Source organism: Macrobrachium rosenbergii, chromosome 6 (genome assembly GCF_040412425.1).
Source record: "Macrobrachium rosenbergii isolate ZJJX-2024 chromosome 6, ASM4041242v1, whole genome shotgun sequence".
In the NCBI taxonomy this organism is placed as follows: Eukaryota; Metazoa; Arthropoda; class Malacostraca; order Decapoda; family Palaemonidae; genus Macrobrachium; species Macrobrachium rosenbergii.
The window spans coordinates 30,036,590-30,059,011 of NC_089746.1; the positions used below are offsets into that span (position 1 = coordinate 30,036,590).

At 37.7% G+C, this 22,422-nt stretch overlaps 2 protein-coding genes across 4 annotated transcripts in view; one reads left to right on the forward strand and one right to left on the reverse strand.

The window, feature by feature from the left end:
• LOC136839412 (uncharacterized) overlaps nt 1–11,607 on the reverse strand; it is an 84,549-nt gene extending 72,942 nt beyond the window's left edge. The window contains exon 1 of one of the 2 annotated variants that reach the window (XM_067105418.1): nt 11,232–11,607. In XM_067105418.1, coding sequence (XP_066961519.1) covers nt 11,232–11,445 — 214 coding nt within the window. In that variant the 5' untranslated portion in view covers nt 11,446–11,607. The remainder of the gene's footprint in view (nt 1–11,231) is intronic. The other variant, XM_067105419.1, reaches the window with a different exon arrangement.
• The window catches only part of MED21 (mediator complex subunit 21), a 215,570-nt gene that overhangs the window by 70,418 nt on the left and 122,730 nt on the right, over nt 1–22,422 (forward strand). The window lies entirely within an intron of this gene.

Consider the following 22,422-nt stretch of genomic DNA (forward strand, 5'->3'; position numbering starts at 1 on the left):
ATTAACTCTCACAGAGGTTATAGTTGAATATTAAACAAATATCAAAGAACGAAGCATAGCTGAATTTTTCTTCTTTTTCATTTTCAGTTCATGTAAGACTTGCACATCTTAAGCATTTTTAGAGCTAAAAGAATGAAAATTACGGAGGAAATTTGCCGGTTCATGTAAATACGTAAGTTGCATATTCGTCAACTGGTATTTTTTTTATTAACCGTTCAACAGAAAGTTTATTAACTTATGCCTTATAGCTAATATTTCGCTTTTTTCGCTGGGGTCTAATGACTTTACACTAGTATTGAACATTTCAGTGTTTAATTCATTTAGCTTGTTCATGAAAGTCAGTTTTGTCTCGAGTTCATGATATCGCAAGTGGGCAACTTGTTCCTTATATTTTATTTATTTTTTTGTACTTACCATAGATGGTCCTCTTTCACATCTGTTCATATACCTAGATCATCTAGGTATGATTCCTTAGGGTTTTGTTTATAATTTTTTATGCCTTATCAAGAGCCCTTCTATTTACTCTTTCTCTTTTGTGTATATCGAACAGCTGGTCTATTGTATATCTATCCTGTTTGCTGTACAGGAGGGCCTTCAAAAGTAAGCTTGAATAATGATAGTGAGGAGTCCCCGTAGGGGGTTAGTGCTGTCAGTGCACCTCACGTTGTGCAATGTAGGCATTACTCAAGGTTCTTTGCAGCGTTCCTTCGGCCGTTAGCTGCAAGCTCTTTTCATTCCTTGTACTGTTCATATTCTCTTTCTTCCATCTGACTTTCCACCCCTCTAACTATTGTTTCATGGTGCAACTGCGAGGTTTTCCTCTGCACCTTCTTACTGTCAGTTTCCTTTGGCCTAAATTATGTATTCTATTCTATGATAGTGAGGAGGACGATTCCACGTCTGTTGGTATTTAAAATGTTAAAAACTGAAACTGGTGCCAATTGAATTTTTGCTTTATGCACCTGGTGGAGTTTGAACGTTTATTATCTATTTCTTTATTTACCGGTAGAGTCTCACTGCCGGGGTTATTCTTGGTGTATATGTTTAGAACATACATTCTCTCAAGGCCTTATTTTTTTGTCTTTTCTCTTACAAGCAGACCGAATAAAAGCTCAAGATGAATATGACTATATATACTAATGTCATGATGTGGCATAATCTTGCATAAACATATGCTTTACATGTGTAGATGCGAAAAAGTACATTTTATTGTGACAGGAATAAAAACTGATGCTGGTGTACCTGATGAGTGTGGAGCTTACGGTAAACTAGATGGTGAATGCATTTTAAAAGATAAAAGTCTCTCGCTTTGTCGATGTTAGTGCATTGCGTTATGTGATGGATGTTTTTTTTTTTTTTTTTTTTGTAATTGCTGCGGTAAAAAGACGTTTCTACAGTTTAAATATAGAAATGAAATTGAATCACACTTTATATTTCTGTCAGCGTTCCATTAACATTTGTCTTTTTTTTTTGCTTTTTTATCAACGGCTATGAGACTAATATTTATCTAGAAATAAGACGAATGACTAAAAAAGGGCCGTGAGGACATTAGTGTAATGAATTATTGATCGAAACTTTTTCTGGCTTTACTTTTTTAAATACTTCGTACGAAAAAATCATTCTCTTTTCTACTTCATCAGAGGAATTTCTGGTGTGTTTGCATTAACCTTTTTAATGGTTGCGACGCCTGAAGCTAGTCACCCATTTAGATTTTGTAGTTTCTAGGCTCTACCTTTCTTGAAAGTGCATTCCGCAGTACATAGTACTGAAAAAAAGTAATTAAACTTATATATTGTCCATCTGTCATTTCACAAACCTGATATTTTTTAGCTAATTTTTTTTTTTTTTTTTGCTTTACGTCGTTTGTGATGTTCTTATGTGTGACATAATTCACATAGAAATTAGAAAAGTAAAAAGGCATTATTTTATCGACACTCGAGAAAGGCTATTGCTTAAAAGGCAGCCGTATTTCACATAATCATATTGGAGTTTGTGCCTATAATATCTTGAAAGTAAATCACTACTCAGGTTTTTTATTAGCTGAAGTTAAATATCCTTAGTCGATAACGCTGGAGCTTTTCTAGTTTCTGACTAGCATTTGAGCTGTAACCAGCGGTTGGTGGTATGAGCTTGCGCCAGTCACAGTAAGCTTTTCTTTCTATCTTTCTTTCTTTAAATCTTCAGCTGAAAACCCATAAGGCCAGAGTCAACAGACTATGAGCCCAAGAAGGCTTCAAAGGGAAGTCAGCCTGCAAAAAGAGGGAAGTTACAAGGAAAGGTGATAAGTAACTAATTAGGGAATAGAAGATAAATGGATACACTTGCATTCAGGAGATGTCAGCAGAAAGCAAGAATGAATTTGCTTTCGCTTAACAGGGAAGTAATATTAGACATATTTTTCTTAACAGTTAATTTCTTATCAAAAGTTGTGTCTAAAATCTTGAAAAGTTACTGAAATGTAAAATGTAAATGCAAATCAGGATGCAAAGACAAAAGCGTTCAGGATTGACTAACTATCATACTTTGAGTTTTAGAAGGGTTAAACTTCATGCCCCAAAGCCTACTCCACTCATGAATACATTCTAGATCTCTGTTCAAGGATTCTGCAACCACAGACCTAAGGCACAGTATTAAAAAAAAGATCCACCAGCTTCCAGTAATATTAGTTTGAAGATAAGTGCTTTATGCTTTATAACAGTCAAAAGCTGCCTCTGTACCCTCCTTAAAGTACTCTGCATGATGATAAATACTGACAAGAGTACATCACAAGTACCAAGACCTTTACGAAACCCAAACTGCAGTGCTGGTAGCAGGTTATTATCTTCAACAAACCTATAAATGTGCTTAGAAAGCAGCTTCTCAAAAACCATAACTAAAACAGGGGTAATTGAAATCAGCATATATTCTGGGGGGCAAGACGATGGACTTTGTCACTTAGGTATTGCAGCAATGTTACCATTCCTACAAACAGTGGGAAAAGTTTAAAATCCAATGAATTTCTGGGAAGCATTCGCAATCGGCAGTGTTATTAAAAGAGACGGGAAAGATCCTGTCACGGTCTATGCCACCGTGACTTACAAGCTGCAGAAGGAAACCTTTGACTTCTCTAGATCTGAAGGCCATTGAAGTTCACAAATGCCTGAGCCAATAGTTCTGCCTTCTGTTGAGGACAAAATACAGCAGTTAAGCCAACTCCTGCAAGGGGAGGAATGCTAGAATCAACTCCAAAGAGTTTTGACCATTGACGAGCAAGATCTTCACACCCTCTTTACACCCTCATTATAAATACTCTCAGCTCTGACATTGACAACCTGAGCTTGACTTCTAAGTTCAGTGAAATTACGCCACAAAAAGTCTGATCGATTGTTCCACCATAAATGATAAGCTTCTTGTTTTTCATGGTAGGCACGCTTACTTGCCACATTAAACTTTGGCTCAACTGGGGATTTTAGAAGGAATTCTCCTCTCGATAATGGTGATGAGATGGTCATTCTATCACCCGATAATATTTGGACTTCCAAAGATATTGCTCCAGCTGATCTCAATAAGATCAAGGAGATATACCATCCTAAATGGCATGGGATCTCAAATATACTTTCCTTGAAAAAACCGAACATCCGGGAGAAGCTGATTCATGTCCACATTAATCTTAATTATGCTGAGTTGAGCCCAATAGCGCACCTACTCCACAAGACAGTCCCTGTAACATTTGTGAATACAAGATCAAGACGGTTGCCAGCTTAGTGTGGATCAGCTTCCTGAAATTCTGCCATTTTGGTAAGCAAGAAGCCATAGACAGGTTGATCCAAATCTCGGTTCTTATAGCTAGGAGAAATGTTAAGATTTATTATTAGTTTACCACAGATTTAAACCACCTATTTTTCGTGACATCCACGCATACACCGGCCTATGAGATGTGGAGAAACCCCATCTAATATACAGGACCATTGTAAGTGCTCTTGGAAAGCCACTGTGCTTGGATAAAATTGGCTTCTTAGGCACTGAAATCAACAAAACCCTAGAATCAACTTGAGTAGTATCAGCTGCTGATTACTACTATAGCTCATATAAAGAATTGAAAAAAAACTGAGGTTTACTCTTAGTTTCTAAATAAAGACTTCAAAACGAAGGATGTTTATTCATAATGCTAGAATTCACTTAAATTTGTAAAATACCTATCAAAGATTACGATGCTGTTTAGACCAAATTTCATATGTTGGTAGGCTTAGATTACAAAAAATTTAAACTCATGCGTTGTAAGAGTAAACAGCAGAGGTATGGGAACACACAAGAAAACGTCCTTAGTTTAAGACAAAACAATTGCAATTTTTTACCTTCAGATTAACGATGCAACTTGTTTCGAAATGTCACATGGAACACCTTGTCAGTTTGAATTTAATTTTTTTCCTCTCCGTGCATAGTATGGTTGAATGTTTGTACTTACACATATATCGCCTGTGTTCAAGTACTCCTCGAAGTCAGATGAAAAACACGATTGTTTCGCCTTTTATGACACAATCTTTCGCCAAGATAATCTTTTGAAGTTTAAAGTTTACAAGAAAGATGTAAATAATAACCATATAATTAATGCCTTTTGTTAGCATTTAAAATCAGTAAAGTGCTCAACATTAACATCAATATTTTTGCGAACAGATAGACTACATTTATACGATTTTTCATAATTAAAAAAAGAAAATAAAATTGACAGCCGTCTTACTCTTGTCAGAAAAGCTTGCTTTCTGTTGATACCAATGAGGAAAACAGAATTTATTTAGGTTCTCCATTCCGTACTTGGATATATTACGGACATTTCCTACCCTCGTAATAAGAACAAATCTGATGAGAAAGATCCTTATTAATAAAGGTGAAGTATACGAGTTCTGTTGTTGTGGAAAACTGTCGAAAAAGGCGATAGCAACGCCGCTTCAATGTCGTATGTGATGATCCTAGTAATGCACTTAATTTGCATACGAGCTTATGTCAATCACTTATCAGATGGGATGATGCCGCCGAAATATGTACAAGAACAGATTGCGCTGAAAGAGCTGTTACTGAAACGGGCTGCGCTGCATTTACCTTAGTAAAATAACTATTAATTTGGATGAAGCAATATACAAATTAGATCCTGTTCTTACTTACAACGGTGAATATTAGTATAAGGTCGGGAAGATTTTTCAAATGACGTAATATATTTATATGATGTATGTATGGTTATATCTGTATTTATTTAGCAGCACATGAGCTTGTTTTATATGTTATGCCCGTGTATACAGTATATGTATATATTTGTATTTTGAGCATAAAGCAAGTTTTTCATTCATTTCTGTAATTATATAAGACTTGAATTACCCACTTCAATTACAAATATGAACTTAATACATTTAGACCACTGTTAAAGTTCTTAAAGCATATTGCTTGTTTATGTGCCTCTTTATGCCGTTGTTCAATTATTTTTTCTCTCTAAACATTGTTTAGAATGGCTTCTTTTGGCTCCGACTTCATTTCTTAGTGTAACAATTAATCGCCTATAATTGGGGAAGGTACTGCTGCTGGGATTCTCCATTTAAGCTTTTATTTGTATTTTTATTAGTTTCGCCTTTTTAACTTCGAGATTGACCACATTCATAGGATACAAGTCTAATGTTGAAGTCTACTATTTATACGGCATGTAGTTCCTCGTTGGAAGAGCCGGTTCCGTTCTCAGCTACCACTCTGTTGGCCGCGAGTTCGAATCTCCGACCGGCCAATGAAGAATAAGAGGAATTTATTTCTGGTGATAGAAATTCATTTCTCGCTATAATATGGTTCGGATTCCACAATACGCTGCAGATCCCGTCGCTAGGTAACCAATTGGTCCTTAGCCACGTAAAATAAATCTAATATTACCTTCGGGCCAGCCCTAGGAGAGCTGTTAATCAGCTCAGTGGTCTGGTTAAACTAAGACATACTTATTTATACGGCATGTAGTGCTGTTTCAGTTCAGCCAGATTTCTTTTTACCCCCAGGATAGTCTGGATAATATAAGCGACTTTCGTGTAGGGTTCAGGTACTGGTAGGCCAGTAGAAGAAAGTCCTTTCCAAGTATTGCAACAGAAATCATGAGTAGTTTTTATCGTTAGATGGTGATTATCAATAAGCAGGAGTATGTGTTTTATAGCGAGTGAAAAAGTGCTGAAATATTTGTAATAAATTAAAATGATTGAAACCAGTCTCAAGAGAACAAAACAGAAATATGGGGAAAGCTAATTTCAAGAATGTTAAATGGGGATTAGAAAGCACAGTTAATAGCAAAGCTCATAAACGTCGTTAAAAATTAAAAACGAATAGTTAAGAGAAACTTAGCATGCGCTGTTGATCACAGCACGACTTCATAGGAGGTTACAGAATGCTAAGCGCGACGTTCACATTACTAAGATTCTCGCTGGAGACAACTTAGATCTCGTGATACTTTAGCTCGTTATATCAGTATGTCATTTTATCCTTTTAGAAAGGGGTATACATTATAGCATTCTTCCCTTCAGGGTGTGGTATTTACGATATGCTCTTACGGAAGCTCTACCCAGAAATAGGTTGCATCTTTACCATTTACATACCAGTATAATTAATATTAATGAGAGTACAGTGTCGTTTAACGAGCGACAACTTGGTTGGTGGGTTAGATTTCTCCGGCTTCTTGTAAGAACGACTCTTTAGCTGGACGTGTGCAATGTTATTTCTCGTTTGATTTACTGCTTTGGCGAGATCTTGCACGAGAATTTGCACCATGTTCTAGCGAGCGAATTTAAGCTCGAATATCGAATCGAACGCATTCCAACGTGTTGGTTTTTCTCGCACGAGTTCAAGCTCTGGACAAGTTGGAAGACCGCGGGTAAAGGGCATTATTAGCATCCTTTCCTCTTTATTTTTTTGTTGTTGTTGAATACGACGGTATGTACATACATTCTCGCATACTATTTCCAGATTTCTTACACCGTGCACACATATCCTCGTATGCCAAATATTGTGTAAGATTTTCGCACTAGATGGCATGCAAAGAATAGCACGTGGAATAGCATCGGGTACATCGCGCTTTGCTTCTAAGCAGCGCGAAGTTGATTAGGTTGGAAAGAGATTGACTGATTGGGTTTTGAGCTAAATGGGTGATAATTTGAATAGGCGCTGGTGTAGACCTCTGAACTTTTCAAACCGACTGAAGCGTGCAAGCTACAAAGCCTGAACTTACCTAGCAGACTTAGAGAAAATAGAATGGCCGTATTTCATAGATAAAAAAAAAAAAGTGCGATGCAAGGGAGGCTATGGCACCCTGAAAGAAATTGGTATTTAACCCGTAAAGAAAATAGCATAATTCAAAGAAAATTACATTTAATCCGTAAAGGAAATGGCATAATTTACTTTGCTTACACCGAGGGCTTTCGAGAGATGAGCTTTTACAGTAACGACCTGCACGTTGTTCTGAATTTTACATTTCAAAGGGCAGTGAGTTGGTGATGAAACCGTTATTGCTTCGTGTTTTTAATCCATATAGTAATATATTATCATATATTCACGTCTCTTTTACTGACTACGCTTGTCAATCCATTTCTTACCTTTCGCATTCACAGTGGTATTTTCAGAGATATTTATCGTCTGAACAGAATTCGTCGTTTGCGGTACTGTGCACCTGGTTATCAAAACTAATTTGTAAAGCTCTTCCATTAGCTAAGCTTTGCATAATTAGCGGATTAAATCGACGGGGAATGAGAAAGCACCAATAAAGCTACGCAATAAGTGTTAAATGGAATAAGGGAAGTACTTAATCCTGAATTGTCTATTGAGTTATTGCTCAGATCTGTAAAAAGGTAGGCAATTCAGATATGAAAAAAAAAAACTGACAGAGACAATGTAAATATTATAACTGCTCGGAGATTTCCGCGACATGAAAACCGTCATCATTTAGCGGTGAAGATCTAGTTTAAATCTGGGTATGAATCAAAGTTGCATTAATTGCTTCTTCAATAACGATCAAATTATGTTAAACCTGAGATCTCTTTGTAAGATGAGTATACATCAGTTTTATCCTTTAGGGTTCTTTTAAGTTATTTTTCGTGTAAAAGTGTATACTTATGTATATTAAAAGTCCGTACACTATATATGTGATCAGGGGGAAATTTATTTCTTTAATTACTGGATCTCCGTGTATTTTGTACTGCCAGAGTCGTATGATAACATAATGATATAAAAAAAAATTTTCGTTGTAAGATGCTGTACAGTTAAAATGTTTAGTAATAATAGCATGAACAGTTTTTCCTAATTTCTGCAGAGTTGCTTGCATGCTGTTTCCCCTTAAAAAGATGCATTCTTACAAACGTGCGTAATACATCTGCTAGGTTCAAGCTGATACTGTTTTTAAGAAATTAGGAATCTGAAGAAGCCAAATGTTATGGCTTTTAAGGACTGTATATTTTGTGAATGTGATAGGCTAACAAAAATGGAAGTGTAATTAGGCATTTACCACCTCTCCGGGGATTTGTAATGCCTGACCACTGTAACACCAGTGGTTGCGTAGAATTTGCCTGGTGTTTCACCAGTCGGGGGTTCAGACCCTCACGAAGTAGGTCATTGTTAACATAAATTTACAAATAAACAACTTACATCACTACCCGGCCCATTAGACATATCGGGATCTCCTCATCCTTCTCCAAAGTGTATTTGTCCCATAGAGGAATGTGATTATTAAGCCACTCGACGTTATTTCTTTATTATTTTAGTCACAACGTTCATTAAACCTACTATATGACTGAAGGGACCATTTTCCAATATTTAATAAAACTAAATGAAATTATCAGTGAGCGAAACAGACGCAAAAGTTAATTTGAAAGGAGTCTTGTCAAGTTAATTTGCAGTAAATTCTGGGTGTTGCAAAGGTGTGTGATATTTATAGGTGAGACTTAAAATAAAGTTAAGAAAAACAGGACAGAGTGTAAACGAAATGATGAGTTTGCAATGGAATAAAGTGGAAGACTAAGAAAAGTAAATCAGACAAGGAGCAAGCGGGATAAAATTTGGAATCAAATAGGCTAAAATTGCCTACGAAAGATCATACATATAAGCCTAGTAGGTTCGGTATTACTCCGCGGTTATGAATCCTAGTATGACAGTAAAACTATTTCTAAAAGATTTTGTTAATATGAGACTAGAGCTTTACGAAGAATATTAGGAGTCAGATGTCAGGATAGTGAGAAATGATACTAGAGGCGAAATTATGTAGATGAGATTTTGATGAAAGGGAGATGGAGATGGCTTGGATATGTCCTCTTGGCACCAGAGGATTAGAAGACCCAGACTTATTTTAATAAGGACTGCACGATAAGAGATTAAGGATGAGTGGAGATTTGTGGAAGTGACACTACAGGAAAGACATGGTTGACGGGTTTCACGGAGGCCCTTTGAACCGCTCGAATTTTAGGTGATGGTGATGATAAAGTATAGGCACATTTTTTTAACCATATTTTTTATCCTTTCTGGAGCGGCTGGCGCTAGAAGGCCGAAAGCCTTACGATTTCTTTTTCTTGACCTGAGCATATGCTGGTGTCCATTTCTAGTTTGTTGGACTGTTGGGCAGTAGGCCAAAAGCGATCCAAGGGGCTAGAAAACAAGAGACGGGCGCTGTCCATATGCACAGCGTCCAATTGGTTAAATGCGCCTTCCAAGGGTGTTTCTGTAGGTTCATTCAGGTGGTTGGATATAGCGGCACTTGGGAGTATTTAAGTATCTTTTGAAATCATACACCCTAGAGAAAGCGCTATGAAAATCCTAATCGAATTATAAAGAACCCTAATATCGCATATGAAGTCTCATAATTACGATTGTAAACGAAAAATAAATAAAAAAAAATCGAAAAGGTAGCGAAAAATAAATAAAAAAATCGAAAATGAAGTCTCATAATTACGATTGTAAACGAAAAATAAATAAAAAAAAAATCGAAAAGGTAGCGAGGTCAGTCTTTGCGTACCTGATTGTGCATAACTTCAGGTGTATATTTCCATTCACAAAGGACATTGAAAGATTACGAACAAGAGTAAAATATGCTTGAAAAAATTCGCGGAAGCTGCATGCGTAGAAATGTTGCGAAAAAATAAAACTTTGAAGAATTTTTTCGTTTAATGGCAGATGGAATTTTGGAATTCTCACGTTATATTAATACACATCTGTGACTTTTAGCTCAGTTAGGAACAATGTTATTCACGTTATTTTGTGTACAAATTAACGAATGTGTGTACAAATTAACGAATGTATGAGAAGTATGTAACAATTAATGGCCGGACCTTCACAGCCATCGCAAAATCAAATAAGATTGTAGTTTCGGCTAAACCTTTAATAATTTTTTTTCCGAACCTGAAACTTTTACTGAATCATCTCCAACATTGAATATTTCAGCCTTGAGGAACGAAAACGTAAAAATGTTAAAAGAGAAACAAATTTAATGTATTTGCGAAGTCGATTCTCTCGTTTCCTTTAGTATATAATAAATTTAAGCTTTTTGTTTTGTTTTCCTGTCTTTTTCTTTTCGCTTTTTTTCTTTGGATGCACAAAGATTCGTTTAGATTTTTCCCCTTCATTATAAAATGAATAGAATCTAAAAATAAGTTATGGAAATTTTTTTATATTTTGTCCATAAAGAAATGTTATCATACGTCTGAACCCTAATGCGGCGCTTGTCACTCACCAGATTGTCCTTAAAGATATACAAGAAATACATTAAAAGTTAGAATTTAAGATTTGGGGGCAGTTTGCGTAGAGATTAAAAATCTTCTATTTTACATTGGTAAGCAAAAAAAAAACTTTTTTTACTCAACTAAAGCAATCATATATTGTGAACGGAAGATATTAAAGATCCTCTTATTTCAATAAGAATTTTAAAAAGATTATTAAAGGATTTTTTTTATTCTTTCAACTTGATAAAATAGGGTTAATAGATTAAAGCCGAAAATTTTTTTTGCTTAAATATTTTTGTTTAGAATAACTAATGGTATTGCGTCCTAAGCCGCGTAAGTAATTCAGAACTTAGTTTTGGATTATCCGCATTTCAGCCGGCAAAGTCAGACTAATTGGACTCCAAAATCCGAATCTTATTTCACTTGCATCCGGAAACCCGCTCCCACCAACAAACAGGTGAGGGCCGAATTCCGGCGCGACCCCTCATGTCATGACGGGCCTCAACAGGTGGCAGGCAAACTCTGATCGGCACTTACCGGTCGTGGCCAAAGAGTCGTCGTCTCGAGCGAGTGGCGCCCTTGGCAGGAGCGATCTGAAGGCGGGGGAGACTTCGGCGTCTTCCTGCGGGAGGACGTGGGCCTGGGAGGCGGAGGGCAAGAGGACAAGTGCGGTCAAGGCGTTGATGGTGCAGAGGAGCAGAGGAGGGGACAAGAGGAGACGGACTGGCACCGCAGCACAACCACCCAACATGTCGGCGAGGAGAGGGGGGAATGATCGGCCCAGTGGCTCTCCACACTTTATAGCAGGAGCTCAGAGAGGAAAAGAGAGAGAGAGAGAGAGTGAAAGCCACGCCTACAGCGACGCCTCCTCATTCTCTCCCTCAATCTACCTCTATCTCCAACATTTTCCTTTTCCTCCTCCAGTGCCCCCTTTCCCGGTCGGTAGGTTCCTCTGGCCTACTTTTAGCGTAGGAGATCTCGATACGGTACGATGCACCGAAATAATCACTTCTTAGATTTCACTCACTGATTTATATTAGTGCTAAATGTTCGAAAGATTAAAAATAGCGTAGAAATATTAATAAGAATGATTTATCTGGACTTCGAAAGGAATCAGATATTGTAATTCTCGTTTTTTGGTGTTAGCTCATATCAGATTCTTATTAAAGGATAAAATGACAGAAAATTTAGGAAGAGCAAGTAAGAGTTAATATAACTTCCGAATTAAGATAAAAAGTATGTGAGTGTCCTCTTCAACTTCGTTGGTCTTAATGTTTTCTATTTTTTTTCTCTTGTATGTATCTCATCCCACAGTCTGTAGCTTATCACCGTAAATCAGGGAATATGTGCCACTTAATAACCTTCATCGCTGATGTCGTCAGAGCTTATGACGTCATAGTAAGGAACATTTACTGATTTTTTGACTCTCGTTTCTGATTATGGGTAGAAAATTTAGAATTTTCTATTTAAAACTAAGGTATTATGGATATTTGTTTTAATTATAGATGCCGATTGAACGGCAACGTAATCCCCATATTAAGCTAAGGCATGTTGAAAAAAGGAGACAGAAAAGACGACAGATTATAGACGATAGTGAAGACACTAATTCAGATATTATGCCGAAGTATGGTTGTTCAGGGAAGGAGAAGCTACCGAGGATTTCATTCCCTCTGAATTATTATGTGAGACAGTGACTTGAGAGAAATCAGGAATAGGAATTAGGATACCCCTGAGAATGGTAGAGTTCTTCCCTTTAGCTCAGCGGAACAGTGGCCAAAATAATTTCTTGTGGAGATGAAATTAGACTAAAACTAACGCAGTGAATCAGCTTTGCTTTTATTTCTCTCTGGTACGTATTGTATGGCATATATTAATCATACTACATGAAATAATTTGGTACTTTTCGGGTGCCGCAGCTCACTTTCAGAAAAATGGTTCGGGGACGGACGTTTTGGAGGTCTCTCTCGCGTTTTTTTTTTTTTTTTTTTTTTTTTTTTACCAAACACTAGGGTTTTCGCTCTTGGTGATTATACCTCTCGCAGAAGGCAGAATACCGGCGCGTAAGCCGGTAAGTGTTGTGTAATTGCAGATATATTAATCTACATTCTGCCCCAATCAGTGCCTTCGAAATTTTCAAGTTTCAACTTCTCGAAGCCTATTGGCTCTGGGAAATGGGTAATAGAGTGCTGTGTATGTGTCAGTGCTTGGCCCTCCCTTTACCACAAAAATGTCATCTGACCAACCTCCAACCGTCGTGCCAGTGACCCTGGCACCTAACGATACCTGGGCCCCACACACAAGTTCTGTACTCGCGAACAATTGTCTTTAGTTTTTACTTTATACAATACCGCTCGAACCGTTCCGCTGTCGAGTCTACTATACAGTCTGTCAGTGCAGCCTTATCCGATGAGGAAATTAACGCTGCGTATACAAAATGCAAAGACCTGATACCAGAAACCATTCTCCAGGAACGACCCGCGAAAAGTTTATCCTCTCAAGAAAATATCATATATCACTAAGTGGCTAAGGACCTGCTCGGTGGAAATCTACACCTTACAATCTGCCTCCAAAGGGGCCTGCTGATCTAAGCCTACCTGCAGTGCACCATACGGCAGAAAATGTTTTTCTAAAAGCAAAATCCCTCTCAGAAAAAATTGACAAAACCTCAGAAAAAATTGAGGAAGCACAAGACAAATTTTCACAGATCTGGGACGTGATCAAAGGATTACAGGAATTATTCGACAGTCTTAAAACTGTGGAAACAAATAACAATCTTTCACGGATCTGGGATGCTATCAAAGGATTGCAGGAATCATTAGAAAACCAGCACAGCAAGCCACCAGACTCCTTTGAATGAGGCATCCATTATTTCCTCGCCTCCCAACAACACGAGAGAAGTGAGGGTGCGACGCGAAGTCGAGATGGCCATACCCTCCCATGAGCGAACTGCCCTCTATCCCTCGGACAAAGCGCCCACATCACCTATAGACCTATCGGAGGGGACCGATGAACCCCACCTCCTCTCCCTCCCCAGTACTTCTGGTGGAAGGTAGGTCTCCAGTGACGATCACCAGCCCTCGTGAGTCTTCCGACCCTATCTCTTCCCCCCCCCCCAAATCCCCCATCGTGGATGAAGATGTGATTGATCATGAGGGGATTGGGGGCTGGCAGACACAAACAAGCAGAAAAAAGAAAAGAACATCTCGATTGTCCGCTGAACCGAAGCCCAACATTCGTGAATCACGTCACCCCGAAACCTGAGAAGAGATGTCACGTTGTGATTAACGATTTACGCTCATCGGTGAAGCTAGACGCCATAGTAGAGAGTCAAGTTTCTAACGACTCCGACCCTCTTATCTCCCAGGAACTCCCATGCAAAATTCAAAATTAAACATAAAGTGGCCTACAGGATTACCTGCCTATTTCAACACCTCGGTGTTCTTAAAGGCGAGAATTTCGGTCCTAATATAAAAGTCTCAAGATACAACCTAATCCGGAACCAACCCAACACCCCGCCAAGGGAACCTACTGACACCCCAAGTAGGGGTTCAGGCGCAGACTCGCCTTCTACCACAAGTGCCAGCCATCCTCCCAAGCCGAGTGAATGCCCACCCCGGCTGGCCATTTCCCATTCACCCAAATGATCAACTCATTAATTTCCCATCTTCTTGAGTTGCCATGGATACACTAGATATAATCTCTTGGAATATTTTTGGCCTTGAGCGGAACATCCTCCCCTAAACATGTTCTGTAAAAACTTCAAAGGGCATCATTGCATTACAAGAAATGCTCCTCTGGCCTCATGACCTTGCCATCTGCGATTCAGTGCATGAAGACTTCAGGGCTTTCTCGACCTCATCGATGCAAGTTACAGATCACATCGTATCCGGTCGCCCGAAAGGGGGCCTTTCTTTCCTGTGGCACAAATCGCTTGACAATATGATGACTGTGTTGACTATGGGAGTGATAGATTGCTGGGGCTTCAGGTGATAGTCGGGGACTCTAAGATCCCAATAATTAATGTTTATACGCCCTGGGAAAAGAGCAATAATTTTGATCAATACTGCATGATCCTAGGCGAGTTGCACAGCATTATTCACGATTCTACTGCTGATCATATTTGTATGATTGGGGACCTTAATTCTCACCCCGCAAAACAATTTTATAACGAACTTACTCGCGTCTGTCAAAATCACGCTCTCCAAATTAGCGATGTAATGCTCCTCCCTCCCTCCATATACCTATGTACAAAATAGAACGGACACAGTTACAACCTCCTGGCTGGACCACTGCATCACGTCCCCTCAACTCATGATCCTGTTGTGACCTGCAACATTCGCTACGATCTTGCAATGGGCTGTGATCACACCCACTTACAGGTGTCATTCAGTAGCCCATCCCTTCCTACCGTGAACCCCCTAACTGATCACCCACCTGCTGTTAAATGGGAGTTTAAAAACCAACAGAAAACCAGATCCTTTAGGGAAACCACGGAAACCAGGCTGCGGTCAGTAGTTCAACCGGCAAACGCCTTACTGTGCACTAACCCAAAATATAGAAACGGCCATCATAGAAGAAACCTAAAAGAATTCTATTCGAATATAATTTCCGCTATGCGTGCCTCCAGCAGGGATACCTTTAGATCTCATCTAGGCAACTCTCTTAATATACCTGGATGGAATGACTTGATTAAAGATCTATATACACATTCACGAGAAATTTTTCTACTGTGGAGGCAAAATGGTAGCCCGAGGGAAGGACACTTTGAACTGTTAATGAGGCAGGCGAGAGCGCAGTTCAGACTTGCCCTTAAGCATTGCAGACTTAATGAAAAGCAACTGAGAGCTGTTGCAATGTCTAGAAAATTAGAATCTGGCGATTACCCCCGTCTTTGGAAGGACATTCAGTCCCTAAATCCCAAAACTAAAAAGCTATCACAGAGAGTAGGGAGAAGCCGTCGGTGACGAGGCTATCGCTAAGAATGTGGGGCGATCACTTCAGCACTATCCTGAATTGCATAGGCGATCAAGACTCCCGAAGGGATGTAAATAACCTCCTTACTGACAATATTCAGTTTCATTTCTCCGATCGTATTACGCCAGGTAACATCAGCGATGCCATAAACAACCTACCTAATTATAAATCGCCCGGCTGCGATGGTCTGCCTGCTGAAGCTTTCAAATTCTGCCAACCGATAATTTACATTTTGCTAACTCAGCGTCTCAGCGTCTTGTAGCGATCTCCCGCGCGTGTCTGGCTAACTGCAAAGATCTCCGTTGTTGTTGTTTCAGATTTAGCTGGCCTTGTGCCAGCACGGGCTCTTGCTCTTAGAGCAGCCTGTAACTCTATGTTGATGAGTCTGTGAGATGGGTAGGTTAGATGAAAACTTTATTATGATGCATGAAAGTGATTTTGGTGGGGGAAAGATCTCCCTGTACTGGCTCCTTTTAAGGCATCTGCCGAGGGTAGGGGCCCCGATGTCGGGCCCGTATGGTGACTGCGCCCAAGATGTGTCATCTTCCAGGTGTCTTGACCATCTGCTTGCATCTCCCCAGGTGTCCGGTGGAAAGACAATTCAGCGTGATCACTGCCTCATAGAATGGTTGCTTTAAGCAGCAGCTAGTTAATTTAAGCTGCTTAAGGGAGCGACACTGCCTCTTATCCTTGCCCCTATTTGACCGTGCCATCCACATGTCTGTCCCAGGTAAGGGGAAGGGACAGATCAGAACACTGATAAGTTTTGTGTTGGTATCTAGGTCAACTTGGGTCGGCTATGCAGCGACAAACTCACTCTTAACATTCTAAAGGTTGGCTTTTAGCGACTTCTTGCAAATTTATAATATATATATATATATATATATATATATATATATATATATATATATATATATATATATACATTATACATTATAATATACAGTATATATATTACATATAATTCATATATATAAATAATATATATATATATATATATATATATATATATATATATACAGTATATATATATATATATATGTGTGTGTGTGTGTGTGTATAATGTATGTATGTATGTATGTATGTATGTATGTATGCATATGACACACACGTTTTACCATAACAAATCTAGTGGAGCAACCTAGGCGGGGGACTGTTGACCCCTTTGTGCTAGCAACGTTGCATAAACGACGAATAAGGATGACCCTCTTCATTGAGACAAACTGTAATCACAGTGAGAAATCAATCGACTTGGACTGCTACTGTCATGGTTGTATAAATATATATATATATATATATATATATATATATATATATATATATATATATATATATATATATATATATATATATATATATATATATATATATGTGTGTATATATATGTATGTATATATGTATAGACATAAAATGTGTGTTAGTATAGATGCGTATGGGAAAGGTTCATGTACGATAAGATTAAGGTTAACCAAGCAAAAGTAGGACTTGAAACCCTCCCTTGATCACCGAAAATTGTAGAAATCCGTACATGTTAACCTTTTGGAATGCGGGAAGTTAAATCTTAAACTGGGAGAAAATGTAACGTTTTCCACAATGTGCAACAGTTGCAAATTTTGAGAAGACAAAAACCATGCCATTATTCCTCAGCTTGCTCATTTCAGAGGGAAGATTCTGTAAGTCGTTCCTTATTACAGGACGAATTGTGAACCGATGTACCCAAAATCTTCAAAATTTTGTAGAGTTACTTATGATCCAAATGACTGGTGTCAGTCTCTGGGTTGTCAGAGTTCGTGACGTTAACAAGTCTCCAACAGTTTTCTTTTGATGATTTCACAGCTTTTTTCACTAATAAAGACCTTTACACTTTTAATATTTAAATACCTGCATGATTTTTTTTTTATGGTTTCATTCCTACTTTGTTCATATAGTTGTCAGATTCGTTCCAGTTCCAGGATGATGATGATATTTCCCAGTACTCTTTCATAATTTATCCATAAGTTTTCGGTTTTACAAACTGCTACGCTTGAATGTGCCCTTAGTAAAAGATTGTTACGTGTCATTTAGTATAAAAAACTACGGAAGTAAAAAAAAAAAAAAGGAACAAAAGCGTACAAAGAAATATTTGTAGGTAATGTAAAGAAACCACATTTAGGAAACACCAGACAACGCGGTAATGCAAGTGTGTACCTAAAGTGGTCTTTAAAGGAAACTTTACTGCTGCCCCCTGCTCCACCGTTACTCCTAATAAACCATTAATTCTCATTTTCTACTGTAGGTCTGTTCCGTTTATGTTTTCCTCTTGATTTTTCCTTTTTCTCTTTGTATCATCCGAGATATGAACACGTCCTCCTCTTTCTGGCATCTTTGCCGTGCTTCAGTTTTTTTATGACTGCATTTTTTGTAGACTTAATTGAATGTTCTATTAATCAGTCTTATTTACCTGCTTTTACCTTTTTGTTATTTATTAGCAGAAAATTAGAATAACCTTTTCTATATCAAAGTTACATAATATTTATCATTTTTATTAATTTGATATCAGTAGTTCCTATTTATCTTCTCTTTCAGCAAATTACCTAGAGTTATGGTAATGTTCGTAAATTGCAACATGATAGCTTTTTTTTAGTAACTTGGTATCCTATCAGTATAATCCCTACTCTGGTCTCTTCTTACAGTCTCTTCAGTAATATAAAACTGAGGTTTAAGGAAAGATAATTAATTGCCCAGTAGGGATTCAGCATTAAACAACCCGCGGAAGTCGGCGTTTCCCTCAACCCTAACTACAAAATGAAGAAAATGCTGCTAAGAGTAATGATTTATTGACCACTGGACTTCAGTATATGCATAAAAAATTGGCCTCATGGACAATTGACATATCAAGCCATGAGTAGTATAAATAAGTATGACATATGATGAAATAAATATGACAACTGGACTTCAGTATATGCATAAATTGGCCTCATGTATATCTAGCCCAGCCTCAAACGAAACAGAAAAGTTGGTCCTTATAAGATTATATGAACAAGAAAAAGTGCAAGTTTTAATTTGATTTGCTGCCTTCACCAAGTCATCAAAACGAATAAAATCCACTCCCTCCATTCAACGAAGAATTTTTTTTTATCATGACCTTGATGTATGTTCAAGATTTTAAGAAATGACTCCGAAATACGAAACCCACTAGGAATATCTGTACTACTGAATCTTCCATTGCCTTCTAACATTGAAGTGTTTGAAACAAGCATTAGACGAATGCTGGTTATTCTTCTGGAGATATGGCGTGGCGATGATGGTCCCAAGAACCTGGAAATTTTGTTCCTTTCCGCTGTGTTTCTTCCTTCCTGGTTCGTGTCAGGTAGTAACTTTTCTTTCTAAATATTTGCTTTCGTTGATAGAGACAGACACTAACGTTCTGATTTATATTTCTCGTGTCTCTTGGTTAATGTTGGCATTTCACTGTGCGTTGCAGTTTTTCTTCGAAGGACCTGTACAGTTAATTGTGTCCCAGCATGTATGGCACTGTAGAAAATCTGGTTATTTTGGTAAATTGTGTATTAATATTTATTAATTAAAAATCATTTATGAAATAGACGTTTAGGCTATAGCCTAATTGATTAAATTTCCTTTATATATAACATTCTTTTCCCATGTAAATGTTGTCCCATATATCTGAATTTAGCAGTGCAATGTCTGTTACTTTGAGTTGTCCTGAGCTGCAATACACCAGAATCTAGTAAAGCTATATGTTACAAGTATAAATGTCTTTTCTGCTAAAACGTTCTCCTCGTGCTTAATTTTCTTTTTAAATCTTGTTTTAAATTTCAGATCTATTTGTTATTATTGTCCCTACTTATGCACCCTTCAGTTTATCATTCACCTTGTTTAAACTTCCTTCTCATTTTTATCTTTTTCCACAGTGCGAGTATTCTCATGTTAAACTCTACTTTCTCACATCTAAGAGAACTTCCCAATTCTGCATTTTTGCTGTTCTGATCTGTACTTATCCTTTCTTAATCTTGGCTTAGGTTGCAAACTTGATTATGAAGGATGAAAGAAAGAATGAGAACACCGAAGGTTTTAGGAACGAAGTCTTTATATCTTAATAAAAGTCTTGCAGCCATAGGTTAGATCAGTACAACATTGTTTGATTGCAGACAACTCTCTCTCTCTCTCTCTCTCTCTCTCTCTCTCTCTCTCTCTCTCTCTCTCTCTCTCTCTCTCTCTCTCTCTCTCTCTCTCTCTACCATCTTAGTCTTTTTTGGTTTTATTTTTAAAGGAGATGTTTTCCTTTTTCTTATTTATTTGTCTTGTCACTGGTCTCGACAACTTCAGACCTCTGAAATTCCTACGAACAGATTATTGGACTATGATGGAGACCATTCTGAAGCTACGGAGCAGAGAGTAGGGGGAGGCAGGTGAAGGGAAGGGTCTAGTAATATGCTGGACCTCACTTGAAAAAGGAGTTGGTGAAACTTGAGCATGAGATGAACTGTTACAGTAATATTTCACTCTAGGGGCACTCTAAACCCTTACATGCGTTGAACTTGTATAGAAAAATAGAGGATGCCCTTCTAAAAAAAAAAAGGTAGTATCGAAACAGAAAAAAGGTGGGAACTTCCAAAGCTCTGATACTGTTATAAAGACCCCCATTAAACTTTTTAAATTAACTCGCTGCATTGATTTTGAATTTAAGAGGAATCCATCTGTTTTTTTTTTTAAATTTATTTTTCTTTTACCCTGACGGCTATTTAAACACCTGCTTCTTTTTATAACTCAATTATTTGTTTATACCCACCGAGCATATTCACCGTAAGATTCCCTCATTCCCAGGTACTCAGAAGTCAACTTTTCGGCGTTCCGGACGTTGAAGTTTAGACAGTATTATTTTTTTTTTCATTTTTGGTTGGAGCTCAGCTTTGCTTTCCTTGAGATGAGCAGTTTACATATTTATGATTTTAGGATTCTAATGAATTTGTGTTTGTTTCATGAACTTTTTCATTAGTGTAGTTAATTTACTTGTAGCATTTTTTATTTTCATAGTTGAAGACTTTACACCTATACGCTAGGTGAATATAGACCAGTCAGTAAATTTTTTTAACCATTTGGACAAGTTGATATTTTGTCTTTCTGGAAATGTTTACAGATAAGCTTTTTAAAATCTGACTCTTCGCTAGCCTTAAAAGTAAGCTTTATCAATGTTACACGTGATTCAATCTCATTTTTAGCAAAATTTGCATCAGCCGGTCTCCAGTTAAAAGTGGCTGCCTCTTTCGTTTTACTCCAAAAGAGCGACAGTTTCAGTAGGGGGATACATCCTTACCAAACATAATTTTTGGTGCCGTGGATACTAATCTGGAGTAGTCGGGTTCGTATGATCCTCATCAGCTGTACCTGCCCGTGGTTTACATTTTCTACTAGGTGGAAATAGGTAGCCATAGTCTTCTTTTTCTATCCGGCAGTAAATGTACGTGGCTGATATTGTTGGATCCTCGATCTTGATATTAAATGGCCGACGTTTTTGAATTGTAACCTATTGTGGGTGCTGAGCAGCATGAGCTGCGGGCATTCAGTGATGTCAGCTGCAGATATTTACCGTCAGCTAAAATAAATAAATAAGTAAATAAATAAATAAAGATTTTGGATATCATTTCTGAGGGTGGTGTGTCAGTCAGACTCAGAACTATCATATCATAAAGATATAATACTCTACATTTCCTCGTTTTTGGATGTACTTTTCGATTTTCATGGAAAGGTTTTGTATCATCTCTCCCCACCATTATCAGCCACTTCATAATTCCCGCCTTCCCACACTATCATAGAGGATTTAACATATGCTCCATGGATTAATCATGTATCCGCCTGGCCAGATTGAATATAAATTTTATCAAGATCTATAAAATAACTTTGCTTATGACTTTGTCATATGTAAAAGCTCATTTCCGACTTAAATTTAAGTCTTACAACTTCACTTTTTGCGAGAGGGGAAATTATGCATTGTCGGTCGTACGTCATGAAGTCGTTGATGACAATGAAAGTAATTGTTGTTGTCTTCACCAAAGTCTGTTTTATCCGTGATGGCTAACACTGCGGATGAAACACTGAACATAAATGTACCGTATTTACACGTTGAAGCTTGCTGAATTTCCGTTCAAAATAAATTAATTTTCAAATATTTTTAGTGAGAATAAAAATTCGTGATAGCAAGTTTCCTAAACTAGTGTTGTAAAGGAAATAGTAATGCTTTTCATTAAAAAATGCTGAGAACTGTACTGTTGATTTATGAAAACTATTCTTATGAATAATGCTATAAATACACCAGTTGGTATATTGTACTAACTACTAGTTTTTTGTATTTGATGAAAAGTCCTTCATTCCTTACCTCAAGCTTACCTATAAGCGGCCTTGAATTCTGAAGTTCAAAGTTGCACTGATTTCAAACGTTAGCCTACAGTTGTTAGGAATCTCCACGATCTTCTTAGATAAAACTGTAACTGATCTTTGCTAAGTGTTGATAGGTATTTCTTCTCTCTCTCTCTCTCTCTCTCTCTCTCTCTCTCTCTCTCTCTCTCTCTCTCCTCTCTCTCTCTCTCCACTTCCCGGCCTCACCCTTCTCTTCCTCCTTTTTCTTGTAACTAGGTGATTCTGATAAAACTACAGAAAAATTGCAAAAGATTTGCCTGACAGCCAAATCTGCTATGTGCATTGCTAGTCTCGTTCTCTCGTCTTGAAGCATCAAAACAGTTCTTTGGCACTTCTGTTT